The sequence below is a fragment of the Oryza glaberrima genome, chromosome 10 (genome assembly GCF_000147395.1).
Source record: "Oryza glaberrima chromosome 10, OglaRS2, whole genome shotgun sequence".
NCBI classification, from domain to species: domain Eukaryota; kingdom Viridiplantae; phylum Streptophyta; class Magnoliopsida; order Poales; family Poaceae; genus Oryza; species Oryza glaberrima.
In genome coordinates, this window is record NC_068335.1 from 20474514 (window position 1) to 20493411 (window position 18898).

Sequence of the window (18898 nt, forward strand, 5' to 3'; positions counted from 1 at the left end):
TGGACAATGTTAGAAAGATTTACATATGAAACGGATGAAGTAGTATATTCTAAAACCTGAAATCAAATGGCTGCAATGGACCAGGTCTCTGTCTACTAAGAATTAAAAGGCCGAAGACCATAGTACTTAGTAGGCTGGAGGCCCAATTAAATAATGCCAATTGGGTTTGATCTAATGCTGGTTTTCAATGTGGTTGTGTCTGAACGAACGGGTCTCACCGTCGCTGTGCAAATCTGACCCAATTTACCACAACCGGCTGCCAATGCCATCTGCCCATCTCCCCTGCTTGGCTGGAGCGGCGCATTCCTCTGCCTTCCTGGAAATTCCATGCCTCGCTTACTACCATCCACAGAAACGATGGAAATTTTGAAAACTCATGTGCAAACGCCAAAACGCCACGGAAACAAATCAACAATTTCCTCTCCTGTCAATGAACTTGTGTGCACGACAACTCATCTGACAGTGATCCATCGTCCTTTTTCTTTGACTCGATGACTTTGTGAGAGATGTTTTATGCCGATTTTATCTACTAAAGTACTTACTAATCCTGCGGTTGATCCATCGCCGCGCGGTTCACGCGCCAAATGACGAGTGGAAATGTATGCGTAGTTTGACCACATGCGTAGCTCACTGGAGAAGCTATTAGCTATATATACCGCTGCAATGCTCGCTAGCTTAGCTAAGCAACTGCAAGTGAAGCGGCGACATGACAACGACGACGACGAGGTTTGTTCAGCTTGCCGCGTGCGCGGCGGCGGCGCTGCTCGCCGTGGCGGCGAGTGGCGCGGCGGCGCAGGGCGTCGGGTCGGTCATCACGCAGGCGGTGTTCAACAGCATGCTGCCCAACCGCGACAACTCGCTGTGCCCGGCGAGGGGCTTCTACACGTACGACGCCTTCATCGCCGCCGCCAACTCCTTCCCGGCGTTCGGCACCTCCGGCGGCAGCGCCGAGCTCATCCGCCGGGAGCTCGCCGCCTTCTTCGGCCAGACCTCCCACGAGACCACCGGTACATTATTAATTACAGTGTGCAGATTAATCTTACCGCCATTTTTTTACCATCTTGATCTGAGTATTAACCGTGGTAAATTAATTCAGGTGGAACGAGGGGTAGTTCTGACCAGTTCCAGTGGGGTTACTGCTTCAAGGAGGAGATAAACAAGGCGACTTCTCCACCCTACTATGGACGTGGCCCAATTCAATTGACAGGGTAACTATAATTAACTGCAGAAATATTTTTTTCCACTGCTCCAATAGAGAGAAGTAAATTAAACAACTATGTCATATCCAAAACATAAAAAAGAAAGATATCATCTTGAAAAGTACTGGAGTAGGAGCCACAAAAGTAAACCAATTTCGACCTGGTCGCAAGTTTACTTTAGCTCTTACATCTTTTTCTTCATGGTACAACAATCCTATCTGTTGCCTGTACCTTCTTCACCGTACTTACTCCCTCCGGACTGGTAATATTAGTCGTTTTAAATAAAGGTAAATCAAATTTTAAAAGCTTTAATTATAAATAATTTCTAAAATATTTGTCTTAAAAATATAAAAAACCATATGTGTAGATTATTCTTAAAAAGTACTTCAATAAAATCATATATTTGTTGATATTTCTATATATATTTAATAGAAAATAGTTGTCAAAGCTATTTTTTTTTAAGACCGTGTCCTTATTCAAAACGATAAGTATTATCAACCTGGAGGGAGTATCATCAGATGCCATCTCTTCTTAAACTTAGCCACTTCTTTAATTAGCAGTATACTTCCTCTGAGTCTACATCAAAAAGTAGCTAAAAGAAGAAATAATTATATTAGCATTTGATGAAGTTAGGGTTTTTTTATATTGGTTCGTGTTGGATGGGTAGAAAATAAACTTATTTTAGGATGAAAGTAGTAAAATTCCTACCCTAACGAAATAGAGACCCAAATCTGATATGATAAAATGGTTTTTTTTTTAGGCAATCGAACTACCAAGCAGCCGGGAACGCGCTGGGGCTGGACCTGGTGGGCAACCCAGACCTGGTGTCCACCGACGCCGTGGTCTCCTTCAAGACGGCCATCTGGTTCTGGATGACGGCGCAGGGGAACAAGCCGTCGTGCCACGACGTCATCCTCGGCCGGTGGACGCCGTCGGCGGCGGACACCGCCGCCGGCCGCGTCCCCGGGTATGGCGTCATCACCAACATCATCAACGGCGGCATCGAGTGCGGCGTCGGCCAGAACGACGCCAACGTCGACCGCATCGGCTACTACAAGCGCTACTGCGACATGCTCGGCGCAGGCTACGGCAGCAACCTCGACTGCTACAACCAGCGCAACTTCGCCAGCTAGCTAGCTGAGTGATCGATCGATCCATCGGATTGTTATCCTATTGCATGATCGTTCGATCAGTTAGTACTACCAATAAAAACTGGCATGTAGTGATGTAGTATCCCAACATGAATAAAGGTCTTTAATCAAATAAAGGCAAATATCAATTGCTTTAACTGCTACAGGTACGACGATACTGATCTCACCCCAAAAATTTACACCATATCACATGGAACGTTTGAACACATGCATGGAGTATTAAATATATACTACAAAATAACTAATTGTACAGATTACAACTAATTTGCGGGACGAATCTTTGAGCCTAATTGCTCCATGATTTGATAGTGTGGTTCTACAGTAAACATTTGCTAATAACGGATTAATTAGGCTTAATAAATTTATCTCGCGGTTTACTGAAAAATTCTGTAATTAGTTTTTAATAATGCCCGAACACCCCATGTGACACCCTATATGATATCCAATATGACACGTCAAAACTTTACACCCCTAGATCTAAACACACCCTTAATATCATAATAGTTTTTTTAAGCCAGTCTCAACCCAATGACTAAGATGATGCCCATAGCATTAAATAAGGTGCCACCTAGAATGAAAGATGATGTGGCAAATAAATAAATGAAGAAAGAGAAAGAAACCAGGTCTTACATGAGACATGATTTCTACACAACATCCAAGAAATCATGTAAGATAAATAGCATTAAATTTAAGTATATGGAACAATAGTGTTTGTATTGAAATAGTAGTGTCTGGTACTAGTTTCTTGATGATGTGGAGTTTATGAAAACTATGTCTAATGTCTTGGGTTGGGACTGGCCTTATACTGTCATAATAGTTTAATATATATCTAATAATTCCATACTATCATAATATTTATGTAAATAGTTTTATATACGTGCTTTTTTTAAAAAAATGAATTGTCTAGTTGCGCTTTGCTTTGCTTCCTCGGAGATGGAGCAGGTGCGAGGAAATTGGCTCATTGACTTAGAGCATCTCTAACAGTCTCTCTAAAATAGACTCTCCAAACATCAAAATGAATTGTCTAGTTGCGCTTTGCTTTGCTTCCTCGGAGATGGAGCAGGTGCGAGGAAATTGGCTCATTGACTTAACCGCCTCTCTAAAATAGACTCTCCAAACATCTTTATAGCAAGCTATCCATTTGATTTAGCAAGTCAAAGTCGTTGCTTGCTCCAACAGCTTCTCTATCTACCCTCTCTGTGTTAGAGTGCGCAGCCCAGCCCACCAATCGTGGGCCACCCAGGTCACATTGGGCCCGCTTCACCACAGGCCCAACCGGAGCCAAAACTTTAGGTCCTGGGCCTACACAACCCAAAAGACTAGTCTGATTGGTGAGTTTTAAGTCATGTTCCCCCACTATCAATTACCGATGCAACCCATGTGACCCCGAAGACTTGTTACCTGGCCTCCCCACCATGTGACCCATGGAAATTGTTCTGAATTCCAAACCTTAAGCTCTGATGCCACTTGTTAGAGTGCGCAACCCGGCCCACCAACCGTGGGCCACCCAGGTCACATTGGACCTGCTTCACCATAGGCCCAACCGGAGCCACAATTTTAGGTCCTAGGCCTACACAACCAAAAGACTAATCTGATAGGTGAGGACCGCCTCCACCTTTTAAGTCGTGCTCCCCCACCATCAATTACCAATGTGTGACTAAACCAAACACTCTACTACCCTTCTTCCTCCTCTTCCACCCCATTTTCCCCACTCACATCTCCCTTCCTCCTCCTGGACTACAGCCTCCTCCCCACACCCTCTCCTTCGATGCGGCGACGGCGGACGGCACGCCGCGGGCGTGCGAAGCAACGAGCTGCAGTGAGCGGCGGCGGACTACAGTGAGATGAGGCGACGCAAAGCTGGCGGGCCGCGGCGAGCGGAGGCGGTGGGCGGTGGCGAGCGGAGGCCGGCGACTGAGGCAAGCGGAGGCGGCGGCTATGGCGAGTTGAGGCCGCGGGCTGCCGTGAGCGGAGGCGGTGGCGGAAGCGGCAGGTGTAGGCCGACGGAAGCGGCAGGTGTAGGACGGCGGCTGCAGCACCGCCTCCGCTGGCTGCAGTCCGCCGCCGCCGCTCGCATAGGAGAGGATGCGCGCACGGATGGCAGTCTCGTCGTTGTCCACCATCCTTTAGGGCTACGGGTGCCATTGTCGCGGCGAGGCCGTCATCGTGGCAGGCGTCGTCGTCGCCGCATCGTAGCAGTGCTCCTCCCCGAGCCTCCTCGCGTTGTGCTCAAGCTCGCCGTCGAAATTAGGTGGGAAAGAGATGGATGCGAGAGAGAGAGAGGGAGGGGGTGGAGGAGATTGGCTATGTGGGGTCCACCATTGGCTAGCCAAATAGAGTGGCCAAATATAGCCAATGAGGAGGATGGTTTGGCTAGCCAAATAGCTTGACCGGTAAGTTGAAGAGGCTGTTGGAGCATGTTTTTTAGGTAGCTGTTGGAGATGCTCTTAGAGAACAAACACTTGATGACATGAGGACGGACGACTACCGATCCAACCGTTCCATGGTGCCGGCAGATTTGATCGGACGGTGCGTATAAAGCCTCTCCCCACGTCGGCGTCGACTTTGACGTGTAGTATTTTAAGAGGAGAGGCCGTGTTGCGTCTAGGCATTTCTCGGGTTGGGCTCAGCCCATGTTTACTTGGGCCTGCATCCTCGTTGGTTGAGCCCATAAGGCCTAACCAGGCCCGTATTTAGTTGGGCGCAGTTTCTGCATCCCAGTTAATCCTGATGACGTCGAACGGTGCGTTTGCCTAGTGACTATTAGTGGTAAAAACGGATCGTATTCGGATGGATAGTAGTCATATCATATTTTATACTATATTTTTTAAGCAGATTTAGAGCCGGTGTAGATAACATACGGATACAGATGTGGAGCGAATTGTTTGGGATATCGGAAATGGTGCGGAGCTGGTGAGAACTCGGCTCGGAAACGAATAAAAATTAATTGGATATGACATGTATATGCAATCGATATACAACATTTATTCATCCATATTATTTTCAACAGCAGCAATGGATCTAGCTCTTTTGCTTGGTGCCATTTTAGGTGTCTTGATGAGTGATGGACAATTAATTAAAATCCAACCAATATGAGCCATTAACCAACTGTGGCTTTGTGAAAACAAAGCTGAAATTTAACAATACATACAACATGTTTTAGTTAGGGGCTTAGGAGTACTCAGCATATATATTTGGAATTAGGAGGATACATGTTTTAGATCAATGGATATAGGCTGTACCTGGATGGGCTGGATTTTTACATGATAAAACTGCTCACGCCTAATGGGCCAAATTGAGTGTTATATTGTTACGCTCCGCTTTTCACGTGACGTTAAAAACTAATTAGGCAAAATCCTATATGCAAAAATTTCGTTCTTTGAGTGAGAGTCTAAGTCGTGCCATGGATCTCAATTCAATCTCCATCGTTGTTCCCTCTCATCGCTATCAAAATCCTCCACCTCAAGTTTCCAATCCCGATTCAAGTTTCCGAAATCAAATCCTGAAATTCAATCGCCTCCTTTGAATCCTCACCAAATACTTGTCCCGATTCCACAAATATCCGAGTCCACCTTGAATCCATTCCTTGACTCCTCCCTGTTTCCCTGAGTCCAAGTAATCAAATTCGAAATTCAATTCCAAATCCAAATCCCTTCCAAATCATCTCTCTGCAAAAGTCTATTTGCCTCCCCCTTGGTCGTTGGGCCGATTCTTCCTTCCTTGGCCCATCTCCTCCCTCAGCCTCGCACGTGCGTTGCACGCGCCGAGCCGAGCCGAGAGAGAGCTCTCTCGCTCTCTCGTTCTTTCTCTCTCTTGATGCTTTCTCTCTCTCACGCGTCAACGTCGATTTCCCGCCGGCATCGCTCAAACCTCCACCGCCTTCGCTCGTTCCCGCGCGCGCTCCTGCCGTGGTGGCCGATCGTCCTCGGTCGCCGTCCGCCCTGGCCCGCCTGCGCCGCGCAGCCGCCCGCGCCCACTCTGCCGCCGCCCCTACCTCTGCGCCGCAGCGCGCGTGTGCCCAAGACGCGGAGGCAGCGCCTCTCTCTCCCAAGCACTCTCTCCTCCCTCAGCTCACCCAAAATCGGCAAGGAGCCGAGCTCCTTTCTCCCTCCCCCTTTTTGCTTTTTCCCCGACCGGCGCCACTGTCACCTCCTTTGCCACCCGTGATCGCCTCTGTCACAGCTTGACCGCGAGTCCGCCACCGCCTCTCCTTGATCGCCCGTGCTCGGTTCCATCCCCTCGAAGCTCCACATCCCGCGCCTATAAAACCCCCCACCACGCCATTGCAGCCGAACAACCGTCGCCGCCCTGTTACCGCTCGACCCGATCTCGTTGTCGCCGTCCGCCGCCGAGCACCGGAGGAACCGGTGCGTGCGTGGGCGCGTGACGAGGAGCTCCGGGCGCCACCTCTCCTCTCTTCCTCCCCGGCCGCGCCCACTCGGTGCCGCGCCATCCTACCGTCGCGACCACCTCGCCATGACTCCCTCCGATCCGCCGACGCCGTTTCCTCTCGTCGGTGAGCTCCCCGCCGAACCCTTTCCTCCTACCGCTCGCTATGCCGCGCCCGCCGCCGCATGCCATAGCCTGCCGCACGATGCGCCGCGCGCCTCGCCGTTGCTCTGTTTCCGCCGCCGCGCGCAGTCGCGCGCCGTCATCGGGCCCCAGCTCGTCGACCACCCTCGCCAACACCGTCCTTGAGCTCCCTAGGACCTCCCCAAACCATTCCCTAGCACCGCCGTCGCCCGGCATGGCCTCACCGCCATTACCGTCCGCTCCCGGAGGCCGCTGCTCGTCGCCGGCCCTCCTCAGTGCTTCTCCGCCCCATCCGATACCGGAAACGGATTCATTGAGCCCCGGAGATGCTCCCACCCCTTTGAATCGAATCCTCGTCGTCTCGTTGTGTTTTCCCCTTTTTGCTCGCCGGTGATTGCCGCCGCCGCAATCCACCGCTGTCGGCACCTCTCGCGCCGATTCCTCTCGCCGCCACGCTCCCGGGGATCTCCTTGAGCTCCCCCTGACTGTCCTTAGGCCGCCGGCCATCTCCTTTGCCTCCGCGCCGTGTCGTCCCTTCCGTCGCCGCATAACGCCAGCGCGCGTGCGTCGCCAGTGACCATCGGGTCCCGCGTCACCGCGTGCGCGTCACAACCCCATACCGGTTCGGCTAAGCCCGATCCTGCGCGCCCTTCGCTCTTCTCGCGCGTGGCCACGTCGGCGTGCCGGCGAGATTGGCCGCCGCCACCGGCCTTCCTCGCGCGTTGTCTTCCCGATCCGTGCCGTGGAATGAGTTCCCTTTCTCCTCCTCCTGTCGCCAGTGCTAGCCGCCCCTCCGGCTTGCCGCTGTTCGCCGGATCCCGCCGCGCGCCGTGAGCCGTTCGATGAGCCGCCCGGCCTCCTCTCCCTTCCCTATCCGACCTGACGTCCACGTTGGCGCCACCTCAGCCGTCGGCCCTGCTTGAGCAGGTCAGCCGATGCCCAGTCAGCAGCCGCTCCCTCTCTCTTGCTCTTGGGCTTGGCCCAGTAGCCACCCTCCTCCTCGGCCTGATAAGTAAGACAAACAAAGTCCACATACACTCCCTTCGTCCAAGCCCAGTGTCCATCACCCAAGAGCTAAAAGTCCACAATTACTCCCTCCAATTGCTCCTCTCTCTCTCACCTTCTTGTTGGCCCCACGTGTCAATGAGTCAAAGATATTCTTGGGAATATCTTTTTTCAATACTCCACACATATTTCTCTTTTCTAGAAATTCAATAAATCATTTCCTATATTCCAAATTCCATAAACCCATCCTCTTAATCCGGAGATTCCAATAATTCGTCCCCTCGAGCCCGTATGTCAGTGGATGTCAATAATATTCTTGAGAATATTATTTCTATAAATTCCATAAACCATTTCTCGTATTCTAGAAAATTCCGACAAATCATCTCCTAGTCCAGAAAAATTCATTTAAACTTCCAAAATTCATATCCCTCGATCTGTTCTTCCGATTGCCTCCGTTCCACTTCCAGTAATTCCATTGAATTGTGATCTATCTAATAGCACTATTAATTAGCCTAAATAGGACATTTTATTTGGTCTTTGCTTAGGTTTTTGATTGTTTGCGCCTAGTTGCGATTATCGGATATTTTTCTTCAAGCGGATTTCTCGAAGATTTGTGAAGCTTCGTGAAGACCCTGAGCAAGGCAAGCCACCTTTGAACATATTGAGCCTATATTTGAACTTAATTATATTGCTTGCAAAATATTATGCATTGATAGGATTGCACTTAATCTGTTTGCCCCGTCTGCAAGGCAAACCGGTGGGCCTACCTAACTTGTTGCATCTGATCCTTCTATTATTAATTGTTATATCATGTTCCCTTGTAACCATCTAGTTGCGCCTCGATAATTCGTGCACTCTGTGCGAGTATCGACGGTCGCCTTCAAACTTAAAATTTAAGTAACTTCTTGGGTAACACTTGGTTTACAAAATCTTTGGAAAACTTGACGCCTGGGTCGGTGCCTTGTGAAAGAAAATGAGTTTTAAAAATGAAACTCGCGACACAAGGCCATTCCTGGGTGGAATACTTGTGCGGTCGCATTTAAGGACCGATTCCTTCGGAATTACATCCGAGCATATAACAGTGCGACCACATGGGTGTAATGGGACGCCCCTAACTGAGTAATTAGCTAATCAGGGGAACCATGATGCCAAGAGACATGTGGATTCAACGGGGTGGTGTCGGGGAGAACCCTCGGGCTTCCTAGCACAGTATGGTCTGGGACCTAACCTGTTGTTGGTCTGGGACCCCTCTCGTTGGCATATGGCAACCCTGTGTCGGCTTTGGAAATGCCTTGTCGTGAAAGCCTCAAAGTCGCCAGACGTGGCTGTTCTGCACGGGCTGGGTGACCCAGGTTAGTAACATCGTGTGGGTAAAGTGTACCCCCTCTGCAGAGGTTATTAAACTGTTCGAACAGCCGTGCCCACGGTCATGGGCGGATGTGAGGTGATTCCTTAGCGTAGTTTTTGTTTTACCCTGTTTTATGAAAAGGTGTTAAGGTTTGGGAAACCTAATGCTTGGGAAGCATTTAGCTGTCCGGGGAACAGTGGGACCGGGAGTCCCTGGAAGTGATTGGTCGTTTGGGGACCACTATTATCGGGAAGTTTGGAAAATTGGTTTGGTTTGGGAAAACTAGATTTGAAGCCAACTCTTGGAGTTGTGCAAATCTTGATAAATAAATTTGTTACTTCTCACCCCGACCGAGCTGAGACTTTGTCTCGCTCTGGTTGTGGAAAGCACACACTTAGATTGTTGAAAACCTTGAAAACAAAACTGATTGCTAAATAAACAGCCTTCCCTTAAAGCTTGTATTAACCACCTAAGTTCCCCTGGCTTGCTGAGTACGTAAGTACTCACCCTTGCTCTCTATATAAATATAGTTCTGCCAGCTCCGAAGATGAAGTTGAAGTGAAGTGAAGATTAGGGTTTCGTCCTAGTTCCCTGCCGTTGCCTGTGGCGTTGGGTGTTAGTCCGTTGGTTGGTTCCGCTGCTGCTGCTGTTGTTGGTGTTTGCCTCGTCCGTGTCGCCGGTTGCATTCTCGGGCTGTCTGAGCTGCAACCTAAGTTAAGGTAAATAAGTCCTCTATTAATTATAAGGATTTGCAATGATTCATATTTGTCACCGTGGGTACCAGCGCTATGTCCTGGGACTGGTACTGAGATCGCGGTTTCGTAGGACGCGGTTCACGCCGTTTTCCTACGACACGCTCCTGTCAGGTGCCGTTGTACGGCGGTGCCAGATTGGGGTGTGACATATATGGGCTGTGAAATTTAGATTATCCGCCAAAATGTTTATTGGATAATCCACTTAAAATAGCGGATAATCCGTATCTGTCGGTGATATGCACCCGGAGGTACCAAGGTTAAAGGGGAGAGACTGCCCTCAGCGTCCATGTGGCACCTTCCCCCTAGGGGGTCGGGCCATGGATGGGTGGCAGCCGCCCCTTTCGAACCCGAGGGGTCGGACTGCCCCCGACCCCTCTTGGTGGTCACGGCGTGGCCGTCATGCAAGTGAGGCTTGGTGGATGCTCCTCAGCGCTCACCTAACCGCATTTGGTGTAGGCAGAGCGAGCACATCATGACGGGGGTCCTCCCCGTGTCGGCCTACGTCAGCCGGCATGATTTGATGGGCCTTGCACAGCAGCCGACGTGCAGACGACTTCCGGGTTAAGGCACGAGGCACGCATTTAATGTAGAGAATATTTTCCCTCTTCACTAGGTGACACTCCCAGTGTATGTGGAAACCCCTCGGAGTATAAAAGGAGGTCCGTGTCCAGTGAGGAGGGGGATCGAAAGGTGGGAGGCTTTGTCCTAGCTTGTACACCAGAGATTCAGAAACTTTGTAAGCTCAGAAAAATCATCATACACAGGGATAGGGTATTACGCTACTTAGCGGCCCGAACTTGGATAACTCCCTAGTGCCTCATCTTCATCGAGAGGGCCCGACCCCCTTGATTTCTCCCAATCCTTTCGACTCCTCAACTTTCACCCGCTGCCCCCGGCCGAACTAATAAAGGAGAGGTCTCACGGTCCCCCGCTCGAGGAGTTCACCCTTCGATAGTATCCGTCGAATATTACCAATACCATATCCTCATCTGTATTCACTTTCATATTTATCATATAGCTAAAAATTTTTACCATATCCTTATTTGGAACGGATTTTCACCCTAGTGCCTAGTCCCAGTGCGCACACGTTCCAGTCAGTCCGAATTGGACTGTGCCGGCATTGTCATCGCATGCCATTCATCCACTCGACTTTGAGAACCCCTAGCCGTCCAAAATACTCCATGGAAACTCACGAGCAAACGCCAAAACGCCATGGAAACAATTTCCTGTCCTGTCAATTAACCTTTACCTTGTGTGCACGACAACTCATACGACAGCGATCCGTCGTCCTTTTTCTTTGACTCGGTGACTTTGTGAGAGATGTTTTATGCCGATTATATCTACTATTTGATATGATCGTGCGGTTGATCCATCGCTGCGCGGTTCACGCGCCAAATGACGACGAGTCGAAGTGTATGCGTAGTTTGACCACATTCAGGCGATTCATAGCTTAATAAGCTCCGAAGAAGCTATATATACCTCTGCAATGCTCGCTAGCTAGCTAAGCTGGCAACTGCAAGTGAAGCGGCGACATGACGACGACGACGACGACGACGACGAGGAGGTTTGTTCAGCTTGCAGCTTGCGCGGTGGCGGTGCTGCTCGCCGTGGCGGCGAGCGGCGCGGCAGCGCAGGGCGTCGGGTCGGTCATCACGGAGGCGGTGTTCAACAGCATGCTGCCCAACCGCGACAACTCGCTGTGCCCGGCGAGGGGCTTCTACACGTACGACGCCTTCATCGCCGCCGCTAACTCCTTCCTGGCGTTCGGCACCTCCGGCGGCAGCGCCGAGCTCATCCGCCGGGAGCTCGCCGCCTTCTTCGGCCAGACCTCCCACGAGACCACCGGTACATTATTAATTACAGTGTGCAGATTAATCTTACCGCCATTTTTTTACCATCTTGATCTGAGTATTAACCGTGGTAAATTAATTCAGGTGGAACGAGGGGTAGTTCTGACCAGTTCCAGTGGGGTTACTGCTTCAAGGAGGAGATAAACAAGGCGACGTCTCCACCCTACTATGGGCGTGGCCCAATTCAATTGACAGGGTAACTATAATTAATTGCAGAAATAATTTTTCCATTGCTCCAATAGAGAGAAGTAAATTAAACGACTGTCTCATATCCAAAACATAAAAAAAATATAATCTAATTAAGTACATAAATAATTTTCCACTGCTTTTTTTTTTTACTCTTGGCAACGGCCTTCTGACCGTTTATGTTGTGTAACCAAACTCTGTTATTTTCTTCTAATATATTGACGTGTAATCCTTTTACGTGTTCGTGAAATTTTTTTTCCACTGCTCCGATAGAGAGAAGTAAATTAAACAATTCTCTCATATCCAAAACATAAAGAAAGACATCATCTTGAAAAGTACTGGAGTAGGAGCCACAAAAATAAACCAATTTCGACCTGGTCAAATAAGGTTTCTCTTTCGCATCACAAGTTTACTTTAGTTCTTATCCTTTTCTTCGTGGTCCAACAATCCTATCTGTCGGCTACAGCTTCTTCATAATTCATACTTATATGTTCTTAAATTTTGCCACTTCCTTAGCAGTATACTACCCTTATAGCATAAATTATGAAAGTCACGTAAGCTATATTAAAAAAAAACATGTAGTCTAATGGTTACAATGACTTAACTAGCAACTTAATTAAGGTTCTGAGTTTAAATATTTAAATATATAACTTAAATGTTATTAATTATGGTCAAAGTTAAATCGCGTCGTTGACTGAACGTGTTCTAAAACAATTTATTTTTAGGTTGGAGGAACTATGCACGAATATAGGTTAATCAGATATAATCGAAATTTAATTATTTGAAGGTTAGCGATAGTCAATTTTTTTCCCAATATCATTATCTTAGTAGGTTCTCACTTGGTCCTAGAATAAAACGTGTTATAAAACGATTTATTTTTAGGTTGGAGGAACTATTCATGAATATATGTTAATCAGATATAATCGTGTAATTTCTACGCAATTTAATTATTTGAAAGTTAGCCATAGTCAATTTTTTTCCAATATTATTATCTTAGTAAGTTATCACTTGGTCCTAGAATAAAATTGTTTTTCTCTCTCTCCCATTTGTCCCAAACTTTAGGGGGGGTTGTTTGGATGGGGCTAAAATTTTCTAGTCCCTGTCATATCAGATATTTGAACGCTAATTTAAAGTATTAAATATAGACTTATTACAAAACACATTCCATAACCCTAGACTAATTAATTCGCGAGACGAATGTATTGAGCCTAATTAATCCATGATTAACCTATCTGATGCTACAGTAAACATTTGCTAATTATGGATTAATTATGCTAAAAAATTCATCTCACGAATTAGCTCTAATTTATGCAATTAGTTTTATTATTAGTCTATGTTTAATACTTCAAATTAATGTCCAAACATCCGATGTGATAGGGACTAAAGTTTATTTTTGCACAATCTTCGTATCAGAGCTTGTGAAAGTGGAGAATAAATGCATCAAAAGTAGATAAAAAGAAGAATAATTCATTGGGATTTGATAAAAGTTAGATTTTTTTATTAGTATGCGTGGAATGGGTAAAAATAAACTACATGACAGATGCAGTAAAATACGTACATGACAAAACAGAGACCCAAATCTGACGTGACAAAATGGTGTTATTTTTTTCAGGCGATCGAACTACCAAGCAGCCGGGAACGCGCTGGAGCTGGACCTGGTAGGCGACCCGACCTGGTGTCCACCAACGCCGTGGTCTCCTTCAAGACGGCCATCTGGTTCTGGATGACGGGGCAGTACAACAAGCCGTCGAGCCACGACGTCATCCTCGGCCGGTGGACGCCGTCGGCGGCGGACACCGCCGCCGGCCGCGTCCCGGGGTACGGCGTCATCACCAACATCATCAACGGCCGCTTCGAGTGCGACGTCGGCCAGAACGACGCCAACGTCGACCGCATCGGCTACTACAAGCGCTACTGCGACATGCTCGGCGCAGACCCCGGCAGCAACCTCGACTGCTACAACCAGCGCGACTTCGATAGCCAGCCTAGTTGAATGATCGATCGGATTGTTATCATATTGCCCGATCATTTGATCAGTTATTAACTTACTACTACCAATAAGAACTAGCTAGCATATGATGTATTCCGACATGAATAAGGCTGTGTTTGGGAGTGCTCCTGGCACGCAAAACAAAGCAGCGTTTGGCGTATGATTAATTAAGTATTAGTAAAAATAAATTTGAAAAATGAATTAATATGATTTTTAAAGTAAAATTTATATAGAAATTTTTTTTAAAAAAACACACCGTTATTAGTTTGAAAAGCGTGCACGCGGAAAACAAATGTGGTGAGTTGTGAAAGTAGAGATAAGAGCAAGTTTAATAGTATAGTCAACTAGTGGCTTCAAATCATTTATAGTCAATTTAGTAGCCAATTCATACAATAATTACCTATAAATATATACTTCCTCCGTTTCATATTATATAAACTTTCTAGCATTATCCACATTCATATATATGTTAATGAATCTAGACATATATATGTGTTTAGATTCATTAATATTTATATAAATATGAATAATGTTAGAAAGTTTTATAATATGAAACGGATGGAGTACTACATAATTCATACTTGGTCCCACCTGTTATATACAAATATATAGCCCACTGTTTTTTTCTTTTCTATTTTATCTTCTTGAGATATGTTTATAATTGGGTTATAGTCTGATAGTGTACCTGCATCCTCGTCGGTTTGAGCCCATAAGGGCTAACCAGGCCCATATGTAGCTGTGCCTCCATCCTCGTCGGTTGAGCACATGAAGCCTAACCAGGCCATATTTAGTTGGGCCTGCATCCTCGTCGGTTCAGCCCATAAGGCGTAACTAGGTCTGTATTTAGTTGGGCCCAGTTTCTGCAGCCCATGGCGCGGAAGAATGGAGCTAGTCAATCTCAATCCTGATGACGTCGAACGGTGCGTTTGCCTAGTGACTAGTGAGCGGCGACACGTCCCAGTGGCCAGTGCGCACACGTTGCAGTCAGTCCGAATTGGACTGTACCGGCATTGTCATCGCATGCCATTCATCGATCCACATCCACTCGACTTTGTAAACCTCTCGCCGTCCAATATGTTTTTTTTCTACTCTCACGGGGTGCTGACTCTAGACCGGTAGCTTGTACGTGTACTGTGTCCAGTAGTACAATGTCAGCAGTATGTGACACCAACTTCTGTGTATAAATATCAACTCCCTTAGGAGTTACTTCCATGTATTAAAATAATATTTTTCTAGAAACACAGAGGAACTCGCAACATGTAGTACAAACCGCACGATATATTTCAATGAATACATTTTTAAAGATTATCTATCTCCATCTCCATGAGTATCTTTGAAATATTGGGTTAGCATATCGCTATCAATGAGTATATTATCTAGCATTAAAAAAATAGCCCTAGATATTGATCATCCATCGTCTACCGTTCAAAACTCATATATCAATCTTTTTACACATCTAGAATATGGGACTTTCGATGAAAGTACTAAAAAAATACCAGAGAAATGGCCTCGTGGCAAGCTATATCTGTGTTCGAGAGTGAGGTTACCAACCCTCACTTCCTAGCACGTAAAACGAAGCTGGGTTTAACATGTGATTAATTAAATATTAGCTATTTTTTAAAAAAAGATTAATATGATTTTTAAGTAATTTTCGTATATAAACTTTTTTAAAAAACACACTATTATTTAGTAGTTTAAAAAACGTGCGCACAAAATACGAGGGAGCGGGGTTGGAGCAAAGAAAACAGCCTCAACCAAAAACGTCTGCTTCGTCGGTGTACTGCCGTATCTACACAAGTACGAATACGACCATACTACATGCCATAGATGCGATTTTGTCCTCAAATAGGATCACTTTGTCATTGCCAAAGATTTCATGTGCCTGGACGTCAGAGCAGCAGCTTGCAGAAATAACTGCGAACAAGCCAAGCGCACGCATCGATCGTCGCGCTTGCGCGGCGCGCCATGGCGTCGTCGTTGTCGTTGCTGCTCGCCGGCGTGAAGGCGGCGCTGGTGGTGCTCGCCGGCGTCGCGCTGTACAGCCCCGAGGGGTTCTCGCCGGCGCCGATGCCGCCCGAGTACTCGTACGGCGCCCCCGTGTCGGCGCCGCGGCACGAGCCCCGCGCGCTGGCGGCGAGCGAGCGCGTCGGGGAGGGGCGGCTCCCGGCGCCGGAGGACCTGGCCTACGACGCCGCCGGCGGGTGGCTGTACACCGGCTGCGGCGATGGGTGGGTGCGCAGGGTGAGCGTCTCGTCCGGGGACGTCGAGGACTGGGCGCGCACCGGCGGCCGCCCCCTCGGCGTCGCCCTCACCGCCGACGCCGGCCTCGTCGTCGCCGACGCCGACATCGTCAGTACACTAGACCAAACCATGTTTCCTCTTTCATTGGATTGTTCCATCACTTCTTCCTCAAATTATTGCTTTCTTGCTTCTTGTCCTGATGATACTATCATAGCTAAGAGCAAGTTTAATAGTATAGCCTACTACTAGCTCTAAATCATATATAACCAATGTAATAGTCAATTTATATAATAGTTGTTTATTATACTATTAATACCTGGTCCCACTTATTATACACACATTACGTATTAGAGTCCGTGCTGTAACTGACTATATATCTGTAGCCCGTTACTCTTCTCTTTCTTTTTATCTCTTTAAAATATGTTTATAGCTAGATTATTGCCATCTGATCTAGTAGCAAATCTTGATATCATCACACGGCCACTGTGATTGGTTTTTGACAAAAGAGCACAATCTTTGGTGATAATCTCAGTGAAAAAAAAGACAAAATCCTTGGAAGAACATCGTTGTATCATGGAACAATCAAGTCTATATCTTGCATTAAATTTTTCGGATGGAAGTTGGGAGATGACATGGTTATAATATGCTCGTCGCAGGGGCTACTGAAGGTGAGCCCGGACAAGGCGGTGGAGCTGCTGACCGACGAGGCGGAGGGCGTCAAGTTCGCCCTGACCGACGGCGTCGACGTCGCCGGCGACGGCGTCATCTACTTCACCGACGCGTCGCACAAGCACAGCCTCGCGGAGTTCATGGTGGACGTGCTCGAGGCGCGCCCCCACGGGCGGCTGATGAGCTTCGACCCGTCGACGCGGCGGACCACCGTGCTCGCCCGCGGCCTCTACTTCGCCAACGGCGTCGCCGTCTCGCCGGACCAGGACTCCCTCGTCTTCTGCGAGACCGTCATGTAAGCAGATCAAACGCCATTGACGCGTCGATGTGACAGAAAAACGCCATTGTTGACGACGACGACGCTATTGCAGGAGGAGGTGCTCGAGATACCACATCAACGGCGACAAGGCCGGCACCGTCGACAAGTTCATCGGCGACCTGCCGGGCTTCCCCGACAACATCCGCTACGACGGCGAGGGCCGCTACTGGATCGCCATCTCCGCCGTAACCATATCTGACGACACATCGATCTCTGTTTGTTAATTCGCCATCGCATTTAGCAGTAATCTTCGCCATGGAAATTGCTCCGAATTGCTGCAGGGGAGGACGCTGCAGTGGGACGTGCTGACGAGGTCGCCGTTCGTGAGGAAGCTGGTGTACATGGTGGACAGGTTCGTCGTGGCGGTGCCCCACAACCTGAAGAACGCCGGCGCCATGAGCGTGACGCTCGCCGGAGAGCCCGTGTCGATGTACAGCGACCCCGGACTCGCCCTCACCACCGGCTGGCTCAAGGTCGGCGACTACCTCTACTACGGCTCGCTGACCAAACCGTACCTCAGCAGGATCGACCTCGCCAAATCGCCAGCTGAGAAGGCTCAGGAGTGAGAGAGACCGTGCATCCTTGGTCGCTTTGTTCTCTGACTTCTGCTGGTGATTTGTCATTTGTGCCTTACCCCTCCGTTCCAAGAAAATGACATCGACAAACACTCCAATATAAGAAATATCCAACTTTCTTAAAATATCATTATACAAACGTTTTTGTCTCAATAATACCATCGTCGTTAGATTTTCGTTAGTAGCCCTCCGTTAATTACTACTGTAAGAGCAAGTTTAATAGTATAGCTCACTACCAGCTCCAAATCATCTATAACCGATGTAATAGCCAATTTATATGATAGTTGCTTGCTATACTATTAATACCTACCTGGTCCCACCTATCATACACACATTGTGTCTTGTAACCCGTGCTGCAGCTAGCTACAGATCTGTAGTCCGCTGCTCTTCTCTCTCTTCCTTTATCTCTTTAAAATATATTTATAGCTGGCTTATAGCCTGCTAGTGTACCTGCTATAAGACAAGCTATTTTTCTTACCCAGGACAAAGTCAAAACCTGAATAAGAGAGATGAGCAGTCTCGGGAACGCAAGCAATTGAACCACCCTTGTGAATTGTGCCTTTGTAATTTTTTTTTTTGAACATTGTGCCTTTGTAATGGACTTGTTTTGTGTCCAGAACTCGAGTTTGTGTCAGTTTACTATTTAACTTAATTGCAATTGGGCCTGTATATTACGTAGATAGAATAAGTCCATTTTGACTCCGTTAAAAGTGACCCGAATCTAATCCATACCCTAAACCGCAAAACCGGATATCTCGACCCGCCGAACTATTGAAACCGGTGCAATTTGACTCCCTCGGTGGTTTTGGAGGGCGATTTCGCTTACGTGACGGTGTTGACCTAGTCTGTGGGGTTGACGTGGCGCTTAGGTGGCATTTGAATTAAAAACGTATACGTGGGACCCGTTTGTCATTCACACACATAAAAATTGTGGCGCCCACTGACGTGTGGGCCCCACATGTCATCCTCTCTCTCTTTCTTCTTCCTCTCCTCTTCCTCCCTTCTCTTCTCTTTGGCCGGGCGCGGGGACCACGGGCTGGAGTGGCGGCGGGCGGGGACCAGAGCAGCGGCGGCGGC

At 47.9% G+C, this 18898-nt stretch overlaps 2 protein-coding genes and 1 pseudogene across 2 annotated transcripts; all 3 read left to right on the top strand.

Annotated features, from left to right (window-relative positions):
* The first annotated feature begins 671 nt into the window (after window positions 1–671).
* LOC127753230 (chitinase 8) lies at window positions 672–2493 on the top strand. The gene is made up of 3 exons (XM_052278702.1): window positions 672–1007; window positions 1097–1208; window positions 1960–2493. The coding sequence occupies exons 1-3, from the start codon at window positions 707–709 to the stop codon at window positions 2330–2332; spliced, it is 786 nt and encodes a 261-aa protein (XP_052134662.1). The 5' UTR covers window positions 672–706; the 3' UTR covers window positions 2333–2493.
* An 8895-nt stretch (window positions 2494–11388) lies between these two features.
* Window positions 11389–14192, top strand: LOC127753229 (chitinase 8-like; annotated as a pseudogene).
* Window positions 14193–15863: 1671 nt separating this feature from the next.
* LOC127752843 (protein STRICTOSIDINE SYNTHASE-LIKE 5-like) lies at window positions 15864–18470 on the top strand. The gene is made up of 4 exons (XM_052278277.1): window positions 15864–16366; window positions 16915–17222; window positions 17299–17431; window positions 17528–18470. Exons 1-4 carry the CDS (start codon window positions 15983–15985, stop codon window positions 17810–17812), a joined length of 1110 nt encoding a protein of 369 aa, XP_052134237.1. The 5' UTR covers window positions 15864–15982; the 3' UTR covers window positions 17813–18470.
* Window positions 18471–18898: the final 428 nt, after the last annotated feature.

Coding starts and splice junctions, on each gene's coding strand:
- LOC127752843 (XM_052278277.1), top strand. CDS start 15,983: ATGGCGTCGTCGTTGTCGTTGCTGCTCGCCGGCGTGAAGGCGGCGCTG. Junction 16,367..16,914: donor TCGTCGCCGACGCCGACATC/GTCAGTACACTA, acceptor TGCTCGTCGCAG/GGGCTACTGAAGGTGAGCCC. Junction 17,432..17,527: donor ACTGGATCGCCATCTCCGCC/GTAACCATATCT, acceptor GAATTGCTGCAG/GGGAGGACGCTGCAGTGGGA.
- LOC127753230 (XM_052278702.1), top strand. CDS start 707: ATGACAACGACGACGACGAGGTTTGTTCAGCTTGCCGCGTGCGCGGCG. Junction 1,008..1,096: donor GACCTCCCACGAGACCACCG/GTACATTATTAA, acceptor AAATTAATTCAG/GTGGAACGAGGGGTAGTTCT. Junction 1,209..1,959: donor GGCCCAATTCAATTGACAGG/GTAACTATAATT, acceptor TTTTTTTTTTAG/GCAATCGAACTACCAAGCAG.